Consider the following 19513-nt stretch of genomic DNA (forward strand, 5'->3'; position numbering starts at 1 on the left):
ACTGTGAAAGAAATAAGAGGATTCACCTTGAAAAGCAGGGAAAATCGATCAGTCACACTGTCTGTCTCTAGGAGTTTGGTCTCAGAAGCAGAGAGGCAGAGTGGGACCTGGACAGACAGGGCATCCGCTTCTGAGCCTGGCCCCCTAATCAGACTGTCTTCATCAGATACGCTTTCCCCGGCCATCAGTAAAGTTAGGAGAAACTGCTCCTGAGATGTCTGCGTGGCTCACTCCTAACAGCCAGGCCGTGCCAGCTTGTCTGTCTGGCCTGTCTTAGCCTGCATGAGTCTTCTTTGTACTTACGTCTCAGCTGCCATTCCCTTTATTTCTGTCTAATTTGGAAGCCTCAGCTGATGGCTCTTGGAGGAATGGATTCACTTTGGGAATTCTTCTTTTTCATCAGCCCTGGAGTGAAGACAGGGAGGCAGATGTATGGCTGGGTCTGGTCTGAGATTTTTCTAGACCCGAGTGACAATTGGAACTTCTGCTTTAAGTCCTAAGGTGTCTCTTTTTTATGTGGAATAGCTGGACCATCCTCAAATGGTCCTCACTGTCTTACCATCTTTTCCATCCTGTCCCTGTCCCTCTCCCTCCGCCTCTCCCCTCTTTCCCCCTCTCCCCCCTCTCTCCCCTCTCCCCTCTCCCCTCTCCGTTTTCCTGGGATTTTCTTTTCACGCAGTGACTGTACCCTCAAGGGAGCTAGCTTGCTGTTTGGAACCCCTCCTCACAAGAAGAGCTCAGGCTTGTCCTTTGAACCTTTCCCAGTTTAGAGGCTCCTTCAGTGGAATGAGCAGCTCAGGTTCTAATGGAAAGATTTTCTGTGGAATGGTCCACTTTTTTTGAAAGCTCTGTGACTGGACTGTTGGCCACCTGACTGACTCAGATGTTCCTTTCAGGGGAAGTATCAGCCCTTGGATCAGGTTGTAGTGGATGACAAGTTTCCAGATTGCACCTTGCTGCTGAGATTTCCTGAGCTTGAGAAGTCACTTCGGCATGTGACAGAGGAAAAAGGTATGGTATACAAGCCTTTGAAATCAGACTGTGGTCGTGCAGATCTGTGAGGTTTTCGATAGGGAGAGTTAAGGGATAGAGTATGTTCTGGAGACGCTAAGGTGCTTAGCCAGCCATCAACTTGCAAGAGCAGGGAAGCCTGAGCCTGTGGGGTGGGGCTAGCAGGGAGCAGCTGTTTTGGTGCAGAACCATCTGCATCTGGTGATGTGGCGGTACTCACGTGAGGGAGAGTCAAGAATGACTCTGGCCTTGAGCCTCAGCCTAGCCCAGGAGACATACACCAGTGGCATCCAGGAGACAGTGTGGACCAGATAAGCAGGCTGGGGAGGTAGGTCCCAGTCACAGGTGTTCTAAAGTAGGAAATGAGCAATGTGCATGTTGGCGCATGTAGTGATGGGCTTCGTAAAGACATCCCCATTCAAGTGATCGTGCACTTAGAGACTTCAAGCACTGCATAAGTAAGAAGAGAGAGTGGACACTCACCTCACTCCCAGTTTCAGAGGAAATACTTTGAGGTTACCCCATTTTGTATAATACTGGTTGTCAGCTTCTATGCATGGCCTCTGCTGTGCTGAAATATAGTCCTCTCTAGATTCTTCTTTTTTCTTCATAAAAAGATGTTGGATTTGTCAGAGGCCCTGTGCATCTGTTGAGATGATCATGTGGTTTCTATTCTTGAGTTTATTATATGTTGGTATTAAACTTACTGACTTGCATATGTTTAGTAAAGCTTGCATGTGGAATGAAGCTAACTTGGTCATGAAGAACGATGTCTTTAATACGCTGTGATTTGGTTCACAAGTGTTTCATTGAGAATTGTTAGGCCCACGCTCGTTGCTGTCCGGCAATGTCCCTTTTGTTGTGTGTCCCCTGCTCAGTTTGGGTGTCAGGTGCTGGCTTCATGAAATGACTTTGGCACGGTTCCTTCCAATGAGTTGGGGACACTGAAGCTCCTCCTTTAGCACGGAATGAAAATTCTGCAATTGATCCCCTGAGCGTTTCAGTTGAGAGACATTTTATTACTGCTGCAATCTCTTGCTTATACATTAATTTTTACTGTACATCTGTTGTGTATATGTCTTGGTTTAATTTTGGTAAATACTACAGATCTAAAAATTTACCTATTTCTTTAGGATTCTCCAATGCACTGGAATATAGGTTTTCCAAGTGAGCATCTTTTGAATTTCCTTGGTGCATGTTGTCATGTCTCTTTTCTCCTCTAATTTTATTACTTTGGGTTTTCTTTTCTCTTTCTTTTAGTTATTTTGGCTAAGTCACTGTCAATATCTTTTTATGTCAAATTTTACTTCCTCAATCCTTTATATAGTTCTTTTAATTGTATTTAACTCATTCCTGCCCTGGTCTTTATTCTTTCTTTCTGTCCAATGATTTTAAGCTTGGCTTCTTCTTTTTAAAGACCTGAGGTCCCCCATTGAGTTACATATCTGAGGTCTGGGTGAGGTGGTTGGTTGGTTGGTTGTAACGTAGGCAATTTTAGCTATAAACTTCCCTCTAGGTGCTTTTACTGGATCCCGAGGTTTCTGGCATATCATGATTTCATTTCATTTGCGAATGTGCTTTGATGAATTAGAAGCAGACTTGGTGTCAGTATCTTAACAATCGCCCTAAGAGTTTCCGAGTGAGGAGAAAGGGGTGGGCACCAGGCAGAACATGCTGAGGGGCAGTTCAGGGTTACAGGTGGTCAGGCAACTATGACATTTCCTCTGGAACCAAAGAAGCGATGACTCCAAGAAGCACTAACCGTTACATCAGAAAGGTCTGCTAATTCCTATGTGGCCACATTTAGGATCCATTTTGGCTCTGAGAGGTATATGGTACCAAGATTGTTAGAATCATCTCACTATAGATCCTCTATGATGCTGTATGTGGGGGGACAGCTCTCTTTTCGTGGGTGACATGAATGAAGCTTCCCATGACCACGTTTGAATGCAAAAGTAATGAGGAAGAGTTACAAGTCATTTTCAGTTTGTCACTGTAGTATGGGTTCAAAAGCTCAGTTAACTTGTGTGCAGACTTCTGTCACTAGCTCTGAATTAAAATGGTCATCTTGAATCAAAATTCAGAAACCCAGATCATGTAACAGGATTGTCATTCCTGTTCACTTCCAAGTGAGTGTCTTAGAGCGGCACCCCACCCCACCCCACCCCACCAGGTCAGCCAGCTGTCATGTCATAGGTGAGCCTCTGTCACCGTTCGCTTTACACCACAACATTGCCTACCGCATAGACCAGCACCCGGAAAATCGAGTGTCTAAAACAAGAGTCTCAAGTGGTTTTCTTTGTGTTTAAATGGCAGTGAAGCAGGGCAGCGTGATTCAGGTTAAATGCCATCCAAAGAGAGAACACTTGGGGGTTTCTTACTAACCAACCCTCCTGTCATGAAATAAATTTACACAATAGAAAGGTCAAAACAACATTTGAAACTGGAAAGGAAAAGGATGCCGGAAGGCCACTTAGGTTTCATCTTCTGAAAGAAAGCCTGCCAACAAAATGTATCATAGTCCACGCTGCTGGCCTTGCTCCTGCAAGGGTGTGCACTGTCCACCGACATGGTTCCCGTGAAGATCTTCAGGATGTCGGGTTCTGCACTTAGCCCTGGCTATGGGAGCCTGTCCAGTGTCAATTCATGGCTTTTGCGTTTTATATCATCAGTCTTATATTAATTCGCGTCACTGTTGTAGCCCGAGGATAAAGAGCGTAATATGACTAACATGGCAAAGATTGTAGACAGGATTGGAACACGTGTAATAATGGTTCTTGCTCTCCTTCCTACAGCCATGTAATTCTCTAAGATACTCTTCTAGAATATTTGGGTGGTGTATTCTTTTCTGATAATTGCCTTTTACGTTGAGTGTTGGGTTTGTTTGTTTACGCAAAAGAGGAGAGAGAAGGGAGCCAGAGAGAAAGAGAGTCACCTCTGCTCTGCAGAGGAGCATTCAACGGTTTTTAGGCATTGTACCCTTCCAGGTCATCCTCAGTAATTGTGTTAAACACCGGCTGCTTATTTAAGTTTGAATTCCTCTCTTATAAATTTAGTGTTTGGTTCTATTCTCTGGTATTTATTTACTCAGCTTCTCCCATCTATATGAGTATTAGCCCTAGATGCAGGTTTCAGTGTCTGTGGTGTTAAATATCAGTTGAGTCCAGTGCGTATGTAAGAATCTTTTGTGTTGCTTTCCCCCTGTGGATAAGCTCAGCCACAGTCCCTTTACAAGTGGCTGTCCCCTGACTACACTATTAGTGGGGATGCTCTAGTTACTGACTCCAGGTCTCAGAACATGTTTCCGGGCAAAGCGAAGACACAGAGAAGGACTAGGGTCATGAAGTCAGCCTTGACTGAGATGCTTTTTCATGGTACAAGCTCTGTGCTCGGCATGTAATGAAGAGGCAGACTGCAAACTGACCAGGCAGTTGCCAAGGTTCTAACCCAGGAGGCAGGGGAAGGGGCCTGTGAGCTTCTGGGTTATGAGAAACCTTGAGAAAGTGGAGATGAAAATGTGCTGGAGGTGATTGTTCGGTCAATCATCTGGGGAATTCAGGTTCGCACACCAATTATCCAATTACTGAACGTGTTACTTAATCATAAAATTACTGTTCTCATCTTTATTTTGTAAACTCAGTCTTTCAAGGTACTTCAGACCAGTCTAAACCCTTCTATCATACCCAGCTATTGTCCAGCTCACTGGTTCATGAGTGTTATGTTTCGGATGTACATGCGTGTGTTGTTGGGTTTGTTTGTTTACTTCTTTTTTGTTTTTTGTTTTTTAGACTTCCATACATGAGTACTTATTTATGTCACTGCCACCCAACACTCTCCTCCAACTTCTGTGTCCCCCATCCCCTCTCGAATGCACGGCATCTTCTTCATATATATGTACATACATGCATGCATGACGAGTATAACCTGTTGGTTGAGGCATTTGGTTTGAGGCTCATATGCATATGTGTTGAAGACATATCTTGGGATTGGATAGCCTATCACAGGAATTTAACCTGTAAATTTTATTTATTTATTTATTTATTTATTTACATTTCGAGTGTTATTCCCTTTCCCGGTTTCCGGGCCAACATCCCCCTAACCCCACCCCCTCCCCTTCTTTATGGGTTTAACCTGTAAATTTATGAGGTTAAAAACTTTCTAGATGGAGAGACTAGTTGACTTCGTGGTAAATTGTATTTTACTATCATAGGAATAATACTCAGAACAAGACTATTTTCTCAGACATTTTCAGCAAATAGATAAGGAAGGAAGTCTGTGAAACTAAAATTTTATGAGATCTAAACTGGCCCCATACCAAAATCAAATTTTTATAAAAAGAAAATTAGGCTAATGCCTTTGGACATCAGAAAATTTGGACAATTCACAAAATTGTATATTATAAAAGAAAAGCTGCAATCGTGTGAGTTAATACAGAAAAGGCAGTTGGCAAATGCAGCCACGAAGTCCATTTGAAGTGAACTGTTTCACTCTGATAGATGTCAGTGACGGACTCCTTATATCATCCTGGTAAAAGGCCAAACAGACGTCCTCCTTTAGACCAGTTTTGGATAAGGATTTCATCCCTGTTTCATCTTGGCAGAGTCTTAGAAGGTTCAGCAGTAATATGAGGAAGAGAGATGGCAGGCCATTGAAGAGTCACTGTGAAAGTGCCTTTCCTCATAGACAGTATTGTGTGTGTTCAAACCCTGAGGGACCCACAAAGCAGTAGGACTTAGCGTAAGCAAGGTGTTGGGATGCAAGACCTCTTACGGATAACAGCTCTGTGTGTGTGTGTGTGTGTGTGTGTGTGTGTGTGTGTGTGTGTGTGTGTGTGTGTGTGTGTGTTGAGAAGTTCAGTGTGAGAGGGCCTTTTGAACCATATGTCCATTTGAAAGTAATGGGCATTGGTAGAGAAAGAAACTCAAAGTAGCTTATTAGGTTAAATGCAAAAGTAAAAATGATTTAACTTCTGGAATAAAAAGGACAAAAATCTGTATGATCCAGAAGAATTCCAGCATTTCTTAAGACCCGGAGCCACCAGTATAAAAGAGTGTATCTTGTATTTCATCTAGTAAATATTTTTAAGGCACAGTTAACGGCACTCAACAATTTCATGTGACTCAGTAGTTCTACTCCTAATTCTTTTTTCTAGGCATGTTAAAGTGTGTCCGTGCAACAATTTGAGTGAGGGCGTGGCCTTTCTGGCTTGTTTTGTTTTAAATAGCAACCATCCCAAAATAGCCCAAATGGAGAGCAAATCAGTGTCTCTTCCTGATGGGTAGCAGACGGAGTCTCCAAGCCTCCTCGTTACTGCACTAAGGAGGAGCTGCTGCAGACAGGAGCACGGATAGGGAGCTGCTGCAGACAGGAGCACGGATGTGTGGCTCACAAACTTGAGCGCACTCTGCATGACCCATTTCTACGACGCGCTAGAACAGCGGTTCTCAACCTGTGGGTCTCCGTGACCCCTCTGGGAGGTCATGAATGAGATACCCGGCATGGCAGGTACTTATATCAAGGGAGATAAATGCAAAGAGTTTGTCAGTTCCTTCTGCTGCCATTTACAAATGTCACCGTCTTTCTTTATCCAATTAGTTTGTGGCAGGCACTGTACTGTGATCTGTGTGTGCTGTCTCCCATTGTGTTCACAGCAGTCCCTTCAGGAATCCCCGACTCCTTTCTATTGGAGGAAGGAGGTCCTGAGCGTGATGGGTCCAAGGTGATGATGTAAACTAGATATACATAAACCCAGACAGGCAGTTCAGTCTGGGTAAGAGAGCCTACCTCAAGGGGCTCAGGAAGTGGGGGGTCTTCTAGGATATTGGGGATCAGAACAAAAGAAGTGAACAGCAGAGGCGAATCTTTCGTGAGAGACTTCAGCACTGAGGGTTTCTGGAAAGTCTCTTAGGGTGTGAGTGGAGCTTCTAACGAGTCACTAAGCTATACGCCGTTGTTGAGTGGTTGAGTGCTCAGTGCCGGCCTTGTGTACAGGGTAAGAGATGGCCTCCAAGGAGTGTAGTCCAGGCTAATAACCTTGTACTTCAGTGGACCACAGCCAGGCAGCCCTGGCCCTGGAGGAGCAAGAGTTCTTAGACCTGTGGCAGACCCTTCTTTATTGTGTTCCCAGTAACATCCTCAGAGATGTTGTGTAGGGTGACCCCTCCCTGTCCTGCCCCCCATCTGGTCCTTCATGTCCTCAGCCACATGCCGCACTGGGGAGGAGACACACTGACGTGAGCCCCAGAATCGTTTAATAGACTTCAGTAAACTACCTTAGAAAAGCAGTTTCTAGTTCCTAAGGCCCAGAGCCAGGAGAGCAGAGCTCACTGTGTGTGGCTCCCCATGGAGTCTGCACTGGCCATGGCTTTCCAGTAGTCATAAACTTGACTCCTTCATGGCTGTAGAGAAGGCCTGGTGGGAGGAAGAAGAGAGCCTCAAAATAAAATGTGACACACGGGAGGTCCTGGCTTAATGACTCAGTGTATAAAGCCAGGTGCTTTGTGAAGAAAGGAAGTATCATTTATAAGCGGTGGAATTTTCATCCCTGTCAAGGACCATGCCGAGGTCACCATGAATCTAAATCCCCTGATTATATCGGTAGTACATCGAGAGGCCGATATGCCTGTGCTTTCAGGCGTCACTAATCCCACCAGGGAAGCACTCAGTACATACAAGTTTTCCCCCCTTTAAATATATACAGTAAATTTCCCAGCTGCCTGTCTTACTTTGAGTCCCACCCCAAACCTTGGGATTTCCATTCTTATTGAAAAGGGAGGTGTTTTATTGAAAATATTGAAGTGAGTTGTTCATAAAAAATAAGGTTGCTTAGCATGTCAGTGGCTGCCATTCAGAACGTGTTTTCTTCTGGGTTGCTTGCCTGAGTTGAGGAACCCTTAGCTCCTGCCTGCTTGGTGGTGGTTGATTTCCGAGGCAGCAGCCAGCTTGGGTTTTCTTTAACTATCTCAAGCATGTTCTCAGGCTATAGCTGGAGTTTTTGAATAACACATACTGCTATGCAATGTCTAGGTTACCGATTTGTGTTGTACGTATTTGTGTTATGAGTTTATTGCTTGTGTTAGTTTAAGTCATTACACTGAGGTTCTTACTTTTCTCTTTTAATTCAATGTAGAAGTGAACAGTAAGAAGTACTATAAGTACAGCACGGAGAAGACATTGAAGTGGCTGGAGAAGAAGGTGTGTGGCCTTGCGAACTAACAGTAAGACCAGATCCCGGACCACCTTGAACATTCATTTAAAAAAAAAAAAAATGCCTACAGAGAGCCAAGGTTGAGCAGAACCTGGTTTTCTTTGATTGCATGGCCCTGCCCCTGAGTGCCAAGAGCTCTTACTGTCAGATGTTGCTCACATAACTGGGGTGGGACAGGGTGTTTCTAGAGTTGTTTCTCACAGCAACCCCCCCCCCCCAGGTTGTGTAGGTCTCACAAAGACTCGTGTTGAGGTCATTCAGCACTCCGCTCCCCAACGTTTACTATGTAGACATCTCCGACAGCTGTTATCTTAGTCACTGTTCTCAGGCTGGGAAGAGGCACATGACCAAGGCAACTCCTATCACTGGAGGGTGGCTTACACTGAGAGGTTTAGTCCATTGTCACCATGGTGGTGAATAAGGCACTGGAGCAGTAGCCATCTGTTGTTGTAAAAATATAAAAATAAAACAGTATAGTCTTTTACCCCCCTAGGTCCGCGCCGCACTGTCCCAAGATATCTGCTAGATATCTTGGCGGAAACACAGCCCAGCCGCACACTTTCTTACACTCAAACCCTCACATAAAAGAACACACAACACAATAATCTTAGATCCAATTGGTAAATATAATTGCCCACTTAAACATACAAAGCCTGGTACCATCCATCCCTTGAGAACATTAATAACAACCTGTAAATACACAGAGCAGAATCTTAACATCACCTGCCATGGCTTCTCCCCTCTCTCCGTCTCTCGTCTCTCTCCCCTAGTCGCCTCCTCTTTCTTCAAACTTCATTCCCACCCATCCTTCCTTCTCCTCCAATGACAGGCCTCCTTCTATCCTGTACCTGCCCCTCACCAGTACTTTACAAATTCAATGGAGAGGTGGTTCTGGTGAAGTCACTTGAGTTCTGAGTCCTTGACTAGGCAGCTGTCCTTGTGGCAGTGGAATTAGCATCAAAATACAGATAACTTCAGGGCAAACCACAACATGAAAGGACATCCCTGTGTTTACCTCCTAGGTCAACCAAACCGTGGCAGCACTGAAAGCCAATCATGTTAATGTTGGAGCCCGGGTACAGTCTTCTGCATATTTCTCTGGTGTTCAGGTTTCCAGGGACAAGGAAGGTAAGCAGCAGCTTGTCACCAAGTTAACCTCTGTCTGCTCTCCGAGGGTTTCAGACTGCAGACCGAGGCTCTCAGATAGACTGCATGCCCTTTGGCCTTTGGCCTGAAGGTTATCCTGCCTCAGGACCCCAGTGGAAGGTGGAATTTACATTCCCAGTATCTCAGTTCTCCTGGGAGGGTTCTTTGTGTTTTAGCAGTGAGGATCAACTCACTTGGCAAATGTTTCTTTTTGGTGTCTATTTCTATCTTTTCTTCCTTCCCTTCCTTCCTTTCCTGTATCCATCTGAGCTGAGCCTAGAGTTCAAGCTGGGCAGACTCCACCACTGTCCTGCATCCTCACCACTCCTTCTGCTTTTTATTTTAAGATCAAATGTTATTAGAAACACCTTTTCTTATAGATTATTAAGGTGCATTCGTTTGCTTTTTCCAGTGTAGGAACCCTGTATCTTTCCACGTGTAATTAAATAAAAACAGTTATGTAATGCGGCTCACATTCTTCAGTGGTGGGACAGAAATTCTCCTGACCTTAAATCCACATCAGCATTTACTCGTTCTGAGTTACAACTCCCAATTTCTCACATCGGCCATAAACAAAATGAGCACTTGGGCTGGGGATGTAGCTCACAAGTCAGATGTTGCCTACACACAAGGCCCTGGGAGGAGTCCCCCAGGCACCGTGGGAAACTAGTAAGTCGGTATACAAAACAGCACAAGGAACGTTGCTTTCGAGAGGTTGACATTTAGGTAGGCTTTGCATCTGATTGCCAGCACTTTGTGTGTAACCATAGCTGTTGCTGGGAGTGGTGGGCAGCATGCTTGCTGGACTCAGTACACCAGGAGACAGCGTCTCAGTGTCTTTAAGAAAGTCAAGTCAGCCAAGTCAGGTAGAAGTCTGAGTCAAATTGGCTGATGGATGGATAGAGCAAACCAATCAATTAGTAGACTGTATTTCTTAAGTAGGAAGAGGGATGTTAGAAATTATTTAGCTGATCTAATTTTAAAAAATGTTGCCAGAGAGGTAGGCGACTTCTGGCTGATGAGTCTTACTGAGTGCAGTGCTGGCAGCAGGCCTCCCCAGCAGGGGTGCTTCATGAAGCTGCCTTATGTACTTCGTGCTGCTCCTGTCCCCGCCCCTTTATCCTAGTGTGTGCATCCGTTACGGGGGTGTGGCTTACCAGAGCACCTGACAGGAACAAGGGAGAAAGGGTTCTGGCTCCTGGTTTCAGAGAGGTGTCATCATGACGAGAAGATAGGCGTGGATCTGTCCATGATGGCAGGAACTAATGCCACACGGGTAGCAGACAGGAAGCAGGATGAAGCCAGAACCAAGAGCAGGCATTTCTTTCAAAGCCTTCCTCTACCGAGGTCTGCCCCACCTCCCACGGGCTCCACAGCCTTCAAACCAATGCCACCCACTCTACAAACAAGTGTGCAGGATGGGAGCCTATGGGACGCCTAGACTCCAGCCTCACAGCAGGGTGCTGGGCAGCAAGGGAGCTGTGCTGTGGCTACGTCCAGTAGTTGGGCACCTCACGTTCTCGCTGAGTATTTACTACATTTTAAGGAGAGTCTGATGACAAATCTCAGTTTTGTGTCAACTAAACTCTCTGATTAAAGACCAGACTGTCATTTATTTGTAAAGCAACACTGACACAATGGCTCCCTTACCCAGAATGAACCTGGGAACAGCTGTGCACTTCACGTGCCCTGTGCTTTTCCCGTCCTTGATTGCACACAGCATCCCTCCCATATCCCACACACACTGAGCTATGACTGCATTTGGAAACATGTTTTAAACTGTATTCCACTGACGTCAGAGCTGTGGTTTGTTTGGTTCTGAACACTAGAATTGTTAACGATCCTACGTTCTGCTGAGTCCATTGTCCTGCATGGTCTATTGCTGTGGGAGAGTGGACGTGTGGGGGTGTGGGGGAGTGGAAACGTTTGCACTTTTACAAAGCAAATACCTAGAAAACATAAATGGTGTACCTGATTTTACTTATTTCGTTTTATTTCTTTGAAGGGAGCATACTGGTTCCTGTTCAAAACTTAGCTTTCTTCTTTATTAAAGCAAGTTTGTAAAAAAAGAAGCCATTAAAAATAGATGGAAATAGCTCAGCTGTCCCGGCCGGCTTGTGATTTTGCTTATATTTGGGACTTCAGCTAAGGAAGCTGGCCTGGGTGTGTCTCACGCGTGCAGTGGCACTCAAGCCCACCCACTGTGCAGTCACATCCGTGGCAGCATCCCACCATCCCTCTCATCCACTGTCTGTCTCCCTCGCTAGTGGGCGGGTCTCAGTACCCCTGTTTCTCCAGTGCAGAAACTGAAACTAAAGTTTAAATGAATTTCCCAAGCCACGTAGAACAAGAACTTGACTCAATCCGCCATAATTATTACTGATTTTCTTTCGTTCATTCCCTATCCTGTTTCTTTCAGAAGACTATGTTCGATATGCCCATGGTCTGATCTCTGATTACATCCCTAAAGAATTAAGTGACGATTTATCCAAGCTCTTGAAGTAAGTGTCATCCATCTTCGGTCCTAACCCACAAGCTCCCCTGCTTCCTTCTGTCAGTCGGTTCTCTGTGGGATGGCACAGCAGGCCGTGATGAGCTGTTGTCCCTGGGCTGTCTCGGACTCTGTGAACTGAAGTTTTCTCTAATGGACATTAAGTAGGATGATTTGATTCAGTAGAAACTGATTGCAGCAACTTAAATTTGGCGTTAAAATTATTATTTTGTGCAGTTTTAGAAAAAAGTCACATATTACAATTTTATGGCTATGAGAGTTAATCTGTTTTTTTGTGGTCATTTTAAGAGAGATGGGAAGTGAAAGGCAGATGGTAATAGTTTTAAAATTGCATGTGAAAGTGCTATAGTACATCTCGTTCACAGTTCCAGGATCTTTACCAAGCACCTTGCCGGTGCCGAGTGCTCAGTTCACAGCACAACGGCGTCCTGAAGGGCTGCACAAAGTGGCTGGTCGTCAGGGTGGTGTGGTCCGTAGCCTTCCTTTAAAAAGATCTTTAGTATGTCTTAAAGATTTCTTTCTCTTGTTAATTTTCAAGATATTAGTAGTTGGTATTAGTTTTACGTGTGATGATTTATAGCGTTTCCTGATCCTGATTAAATCCTTTTTCTTCTTTACTCTGTAATAGGTAATAATTTGGTTGCTACTTACAGCAGTCCTGGTCTGCTCTCTGTTGCTGTGAGACATTACTAACCAAAACCTCCTTGGGAAGGAAGGGGTTATTTCATCCCACAGTTCATCTTCAAGGGAAGCCCGAGCAGGAAGGAACCTGGAGCAGAAGCCATGCTAGCAAGAAGCGCTGCTCCTTAGCTTGCTTATGAGGCTTTCCTACTCTGCTAGGCCTGGGGATGGAGCCGCCTCAAGTAGGCGGGGCCCTTCCTCATCAGTCTAGACAGTCTCTCACAAATGCCCACAGTCTGAACAGTCATCTGTTCAAGGCAGCTCTTCAGGTGAGGTTCCCTCTGCCTGGGGGATTCGAGGTTGTGTCAAGTTGACAATAAAAACTACCCAGCACACCTACTTAAAAAACATTGCAGGGAAGCTGGTTACTTTACTAGTCACGGGTGTAGAAAGCGTGCCGTTACTAACCATCTCTCTGCTTGATGTTTCTCTGGATCCCCACGTCCTGATAGAGGCTGTTGTTTCCTTCCCGTTGTTTGCATTGATCTTTTCTTTACTCTGAAATTTGAGTCAAATATTTTGGTTAAAAGGTAATGCTAAGTAAACGCTTCTTTGGTAGAGAAAAGATGGCGTTCATGTGGCTTTCCCAACAGTTAGATACTTTTCAGTTTTAAATAAATACTAGCATTGTGATTTATGAAGAAAAAAAAATGTCCCTCCAGATACAGTCATGGAGGCAAAAGCCAGACAGCTCACTTCAGCAGGTGGGTTCCCACTGTATCCTCTCTTGGACATCTCCATCCGTTCATTCAGTGAAACTGCCTTCTTCCCTGGGCGAGCAGGACAGTGTGTGGAAGTCAGAACTCTCCACCAGATGAGACTCCTGCCTTGGCCCAGCTTCTCTGTTGTCCTTGAGAAGACGTCACCATGATTCTTATTTTTTACTCCCTTAGGCTTCCAGAACCTCCAGCCTCCCTGCCAAACCCTCCAGCAAAGGTAAGAACCTGGGACTAAGATACCTTTAGGGAAAAACACTACATTTCTCCATTACTTAGTCTTTCCCATCAATTTAAAGTGTGCAGAACCTGTCTTACATAACACGGTATCACTAGAACTCTGGATTGCATGACTGTCGTCATTTCTACATTTTTCCTGGAGGTGAAAACCAAGTTGTTTTTAGCAGGGTAACCTCTATTAACACGCACAGGTCAGGCTAGAGAGCAGAGGTGCCTGCTCCTTGTGCAGAGAGCCAGAGTTCAGTTCCCAGCACCCATATGATGCCTTACAACCACCTACAGCTTCAGCTCAAGAGGACTTGATGCCCTTTTAGGTATATACCTTTGCGTACACGCACATATACAGAAATAAAAGTAAAATAAGTCTTTAAGACTATATTACAGCTATATAATAATTAATAATGTTAATAGAATATACTAATATAATAATTAACATAATATATTAATATAATGTTAAACTTAATATATTATATACTTTATATATTATAATATATAATGTTATATAATATCTTCATATTAGCAATAATATATTAATATTATATTATAATAATATAATAATTATTATTAATTATTATTTGCTCTGTGAGATAGAGCCTCACCATAGAGCTGCTCAGAGTGGCCTTGATCTTAGTCCTTCCGCCTCAGCCTCCCAGGTCTGTGATTATCGGTGTCTGTCAACCACACTGGCTGAAACCTTCTTACATTGACTCTACATGAAAGTCACTTTGCCATATTTGTCATTGTCACAAAGAACAAGGAGCATGATTTTTCTAACATAAAGAATCCTTTGAAGAAAGGGTGACCTGGGCTCTTCACTGAGCTTAAAATGAGTACTGGGTATGATTGTCATCTGTTAATAGGAATTCTTTGTGTTTGTGTTCATGAGTACACGCAGGTGTTCTCGCACATGTACACACATGCATACGAAGGCCAGGGGACAGCCCTTCAAGAAGCACCACCCACCTTGTTTTCCTACTTGGTTGTTTGTGTCTTATTAGCCTGAAGCTCACCAAGTAGGCCAGGCTGGCCCTCAAAACCCAGGGGATCTGCCTGTCTCTGTCCCCCGTGCTAGGATTACCAGCATGTGTCACTGTATCCACTTTGTTATGAGGGGTCTGGACAGTACCAGTTCTCTTATTAGGTGGTAAACATTCATCTCCCTGGCCTTTTTGGGATACCTTCCCTTTTTCCAGATACTTTCAGAATTGCTACCCTGACTCCTTCCACAGCTTGTGTTAATTTCCCAGACCCAAATGGAGAAGCCAGGTGTCACAACTGAGGCCTGCCTCACAGCCAGCCACATCTTAGATCCCTGTGTGCTATTCCAAGAGGGGAGCAAGGCACCCGCCCTTGAGTGGCTAAAACAACAGCAGAGGAATGGGTGCCTTGAGGGTGGCATGCCGTGGTTAAGGACTCTCCCTCGTGTTTGTTGTTCTGGCCTTCAGGCTGGCCAGCATGCTCAGGACTTTTCCATGTCCTGGATGCTGGACCAGGGTGGTGGCAGCTTTAGAAGCCTTTACTGGAAAGGTGGAAGTGCATCAGTGTCAGCCTAGGGCAGTGGCTTTCAACTTTCTAATGCTGTGACCCTTTACAGTTCCTCATGTGTGGGGACCCCCATCCATAACATTGTTTTACCGCTGCTTCATAACTAATTCTGCTACTGTTATACATTGGAATATAAATATCTGTGTCTTCTGATGGCCTTAGTTGGTCAACCCCTACAGAGGTCTGGATCCAGAGGTTGAGAACCGCTGCTTTAGAAAATTGTGAGACTGAAGCAGACAGTGAGTGGTTAAGACTGCCCAACTTCAGTACCCCTGTGACACACAGCAAGGCTATGCTTCAGGAAAATTTCTTTGATAAAACCCAGGGCTGGCTGGATTTGGCTGTGGGCCTTAGTTTGCCAAAATGTTTAGATCTCAGCATCTCCTGCTTCTGAGTCTCAGTGTCTACATTGTTGCCACCTACTCCGTGTGTGTGCTAGGGGTTCCAGTGTTCAGAGGACACACTGTAGTGGAGGATACTGTAGCTTAACACAGCTAAGCATGGTAGCTCACACCTTTAATCCTAGCACCAAGGAGGCAGAGGCAGGGGGATCTCTGAGTTCCAGGCCAGCTTTGTCTACTGAGCAAGTTCGAGCACAGCCAGGTCTGCAGAAAAAAAACCCTGTCAAGACCACCCCTAGACTCCCCCACCCCATCTCCTCCCCCCAAAAAATTAAACAGCACAGACTGTCTCTGGCTTCTGACTTTTCTATTTGTGTCCAAGAGTTGGCTGGTTTTTTTATGAGTCTGTGCATGGAGTTATACAGGGTTGTATGGAACTTAACATCTGTACTGTAAGAGCTGAAGGCCAGAGAACATTGGTCTAGGGACCACTGCCTTCCCTTCTTCCTGGAACATACTCGCTTAGTCAAGGTCTTTGTTCTTTGTATGTCTTTCTGATCCACTTGTTCAATTCTCCTGCAGCAACTGCACAGTTCATAACGACTCAGACTTTTAAGTACCAGAATAACAGAAATACTGCATTCCCTTATTTCCCAGTGTATCTACAAGAATTATTCCAGAATTAGCTAAAAACTACTCAGATGCAGAAGATAGTCCCTCCTCTCCGCCTCCCCTCCTTCACTGCCCCCCTTCACTTCCCTCCCCTCCCTCTACTGCCCTCCTCCCTTTACTTTTCTTCCCTCCCACCCCTTCCTCTTTCACTGTTCTCCTTCAGTAGATACGTTAACTGGGATGGCGTGTCCTTAGTCCGGTGCATGAGTAGATTTCTGTTTGGCTTTCCAGTGAAGTGAGGCATGTCAAGTGCTTTATAATGCATCGCTCTGTGATATGTTTTTAAATTAATTTGCATGTATATAATTAATATGCATGTATATAATATATTCTGCTTCCACTAGTCCCCCTCCTTCCTCCAATCCCCACCCCACTCTCATGTGTCTTTATTTTGGTATTGGTATTGCTTTGTAGCCCGCCAGGTTTAACCATTTCCTTCCCCCACCTGTCCCCCCCGCCCCAGCCTGTGGTCATGGATTAGAGCTGTCCCCTTGAATCTGGGTTGCTAACCAGTTGCTACATCAAGGGATGACAACTTACTCTCTTCTCAAAGCCCTCAACTGCCATTATTTGGCCTAGGTGGGGCTGGGACCTACAAGTCTCACTCTACCTATGGCTGAATGTTTACTGGCTATGTCTTCTCCATTCCCTCTGCAAGCAGGTGCAGCGATTATGAGTTTATGCCTGACAGTCATGCCCTGCGTGTAAGCCCGTGGTTCCTGGCCTTCCTCCATGGTCTAGCCCTTTCATCTTCTTGCCGTGATGTTCTCTGAGCCTCACAGGAATGTGGATGTCCCACAGAGGGCTGAGCACTCAATAGCCATGCGTTCTCAGAACCTTGACTCAGCACCCTGAGTCTACATTAACCACAACTGCTTTAAAGAGAAGTTTCTCTGGTCAAGGTGAAGGACAGTTCTTAGCTTTTGCAGCCTCGGCTAGGTCTCCGAGCACCTGGATACCCACCCCGAGTCAATGGAGAAATACTAGCCATAGAGAAGGGACACAGACATCTTCATGACTTCACGTTCAATCTTAATATTGCCAGCTGTCAGCTCTGCTCTTCTGGCTGAAGGCCTGTGTGGTCCATGTGCACCTCTGTACCATACCTGGATAGAAGGTGTATTCTTTTGTTTTATCTTTTGAGACAGAGTCTGATTCAGTGTTGAAGCTGGATTGCAGCTCACGCTGTAGTCCAGGTTGACCTTGAACACATGGCAGTCCACTTGCCTCAGCTTCCAAAGTGCCAGGATTGCAGGCATGCGCCACCACACGTGGCATGCAGCCATTTACTTGGTGCCGGCAGGTCACTATTGTACAGCAAGCCTACCTTTGCTCTCGACAGTTACTTTGCTCTGTGACCAAGAAAATCCCTCTCTCTGTTTCTTATGGCAAGGAATTTCCAAAATTATCTTGTGTCCTGGGGCCTGAGGAGGAGGAAATGGGGACGAGTCTGGATTCTCAGAGCCCCAGTGCTGGTATGTGTGTATCCCAGAAGAGCTAAAGGCTGTGTAAACCCAAGTTGTGACTACCATGCAGTCTGTTCTCTGCACAGCAGCAAGGCCCATCCACCCTGCTGGGCTTTCTCTGTGTAGACTGTGGTGGGACTTCCTGTCTACACTGTGATCACCTGATACTAAGGGCCTGGCCCAGCTCGTCACAGAAGTGTCACATGCATTGGTGCAAAGGACCTTGTGAATGGTGAAAATATGTAAAGGTTTGACTGCACTGGGCCTAATGGACAGGATGTGTGTGCAAAGACTGAGATTAACGCACACAGACATATGCACGTATGTATGTATGTACAAATGTATGTAAATGCCATTTTAAAAAGAGATATGAGGCAGGGCAGCAAGGGGGCTCAGAGGACAAGGATGCTGCTGCTGCCAACCATGACTTCGAGCTTTGCGATCTATGTAATGAGAGCAGAGAGCCAAGATCCTCCAGCTGCCCTCCGTCTTTCACATGTGTGCTGTGATGTGCACATGCCTGTGTGTGCACATTAGTGAATAGGCAAATGTGCTCTGGTCAGGTTTGCTTCTGGTTTCGGCTTTTACTTGAGATCTAACTCCACGTCCTCTGTTCCACTTGGAGTGTCTGTTTAGGTTGCCTGTCCGCAGGTTGCCTGCTGGCTGCGGTTCTTCTGTAGATGAATGGGGAAGCAGCCGGATGGCAAGGAGAAAGCAAGGCAGGAGGCTGTGCAAAGATGGTGTCAGAATAACGGTGCCTTGCTCAGTAGTGGGCATCAGAGCAGACCAGGGCTGAGCACAGTGGGTTTCGCAGGCACGGGGCCCCGACCGGGCATTTTGTCTCCAACTCTGTGCCTTGTATTTGGCCCCTCGACTGTACCCACTCAGTCTGTAACCGCAGACTGTAGCCCACAGCGCCTGATTCACATCATTAAAGGGCTGCAGGAGCCGAGTCCTGTACCCATCAGGTCACCCAAGGCTGCTCTTGGAAGAGAGGTGTGGCCTGACTCTGAGGAGCCTGTCAGGATATAAGTGTGGGTCCCAGGGGTGAACTTGTTTCGAAAGGTCGGTGAGAGGACGGCGTCTGATGCGCTTCAATGCTCTAACGTTGCAGAAACTAAAGTTAGCAGATGAGCCTGTGGAAGCGAAAGAAGATTACACTAAGTTTAACACTAAGGACTTGAAGAACGGCAAGGTATGTGTGTCCAGTGTAGAGACGCGCTGGCAGCCCCAGTGGCGGCGTTTCCAAGGATGGTTGCACTGTTGACCACACTCTCACTTCTGACCAGGGAAGATGACTGTCTTGCATTTCTAACACAATTCATTTAGAACTGTTCACAATAGTGAGCGTGTTAAGATTTTGCCAATCCGAGAAAAGCCACGTTCATACAGAATGGGCTTGCACTTACCATGCGTTCATAGAACAGTGGATGAGAGGGAAGCAACTTCTCCAGGAGATTTTTTTTTCAATACTCCTGCCAAGAAGGTTCTCAGAAATGACAGTAACTAAGAAACTTCCCAGTTCCAGCGTTCAGCATCCCCCACCCCCCGCCCGCAGCTGCCTGCTGAGTAACTTTCCTTGCTGGGTTTTGCGCATGTGTCGTGAGTCACGTGGTGATTTATAACCTAGGTCTTGGCCCTGCCCTTTCATTTAGCATTATGTACGCGTGTGCCACTAAACCTCCCTCACTGCATGGGGCACGGCACACAGTCAGGTGGTTTCATCACTTCCTGTGTCGGACCCTCAGGTTAGTGACCAGGGTTCATTTGTCTGCTCTGGCCACTTTCTTACCCACAGTGAAAAAGACTCGGAGTTCGGAGTTTCAGGCGATTGAAATAGACAGCTAAATTGCTTTCCAGAAATGCAGGGAAAGTAACTCCAGGATGCTGCCACTGAGTGTCCTTCCTGCATCCTGGTCTGCCCTGAGTGCTACTTTTGTTTTTTAAATTTTTGCTTGCCAGGTGAGACATTCTTA

The 19513-nt window shown here is 45.6% G+C and overlaps 1 protein-coding gene across 14 annotated transcripts in view; it reads left to right on the forward strand.

Annotated features, from left to right (window-relative positions):
* Nucleotides 1-19513, forward strand: part of Rnaseh2b (ribonuclease H2, subunit B) — a 53575-nt gene that overhangs the window by 22004 nt on the left and 12058 nt on the right. For 5 of the 14 annotated variants that reach the window (XM_039093506.2, NM_001007007.1, XM_039093507.2 and 2 more), the window contains 6 exons: nt 897-1011; nt 8141-8205; nt 9241-9346; nt 11784-11865; nt 13451-13493; nt 18652-18732. In XM_039093506.2, the coding sequence (XP_038949434.1) occupies nt 897-1011; nt 8141-8205; nt 9241-9346; nt 11784-11865; nt 13451-13493; nt 18652-18732 (492 nt within the window). The remainder of the gene's footprint in view (nt 1-896; nt 1012-8140; nt 8206-9240; nt 9347-11783; nt 11866-13450; nt 13494-18651; nt 18733-19513) is intronic. The other 9 variants (XM_063274421.1, XM_063274419.1, XM_063274417.1 and 6 more) reach the window with 3 other exon arrangements.

Source organism: Rattus norvegicus, chromosome 15 (assembly GCF_036323735.1).
Source record: "Rattus norvegicus strain BN/NHsdMcwi chromosome 15, GRCr8, whole genome shotgun sequence".
In the NCBI taxonomy this organism is placed as follows: Eukaryota; Metazoa; Chordata; class Mammalia; order Rodentia; family Muridae; genus Rattus; species Rattus norvegicus.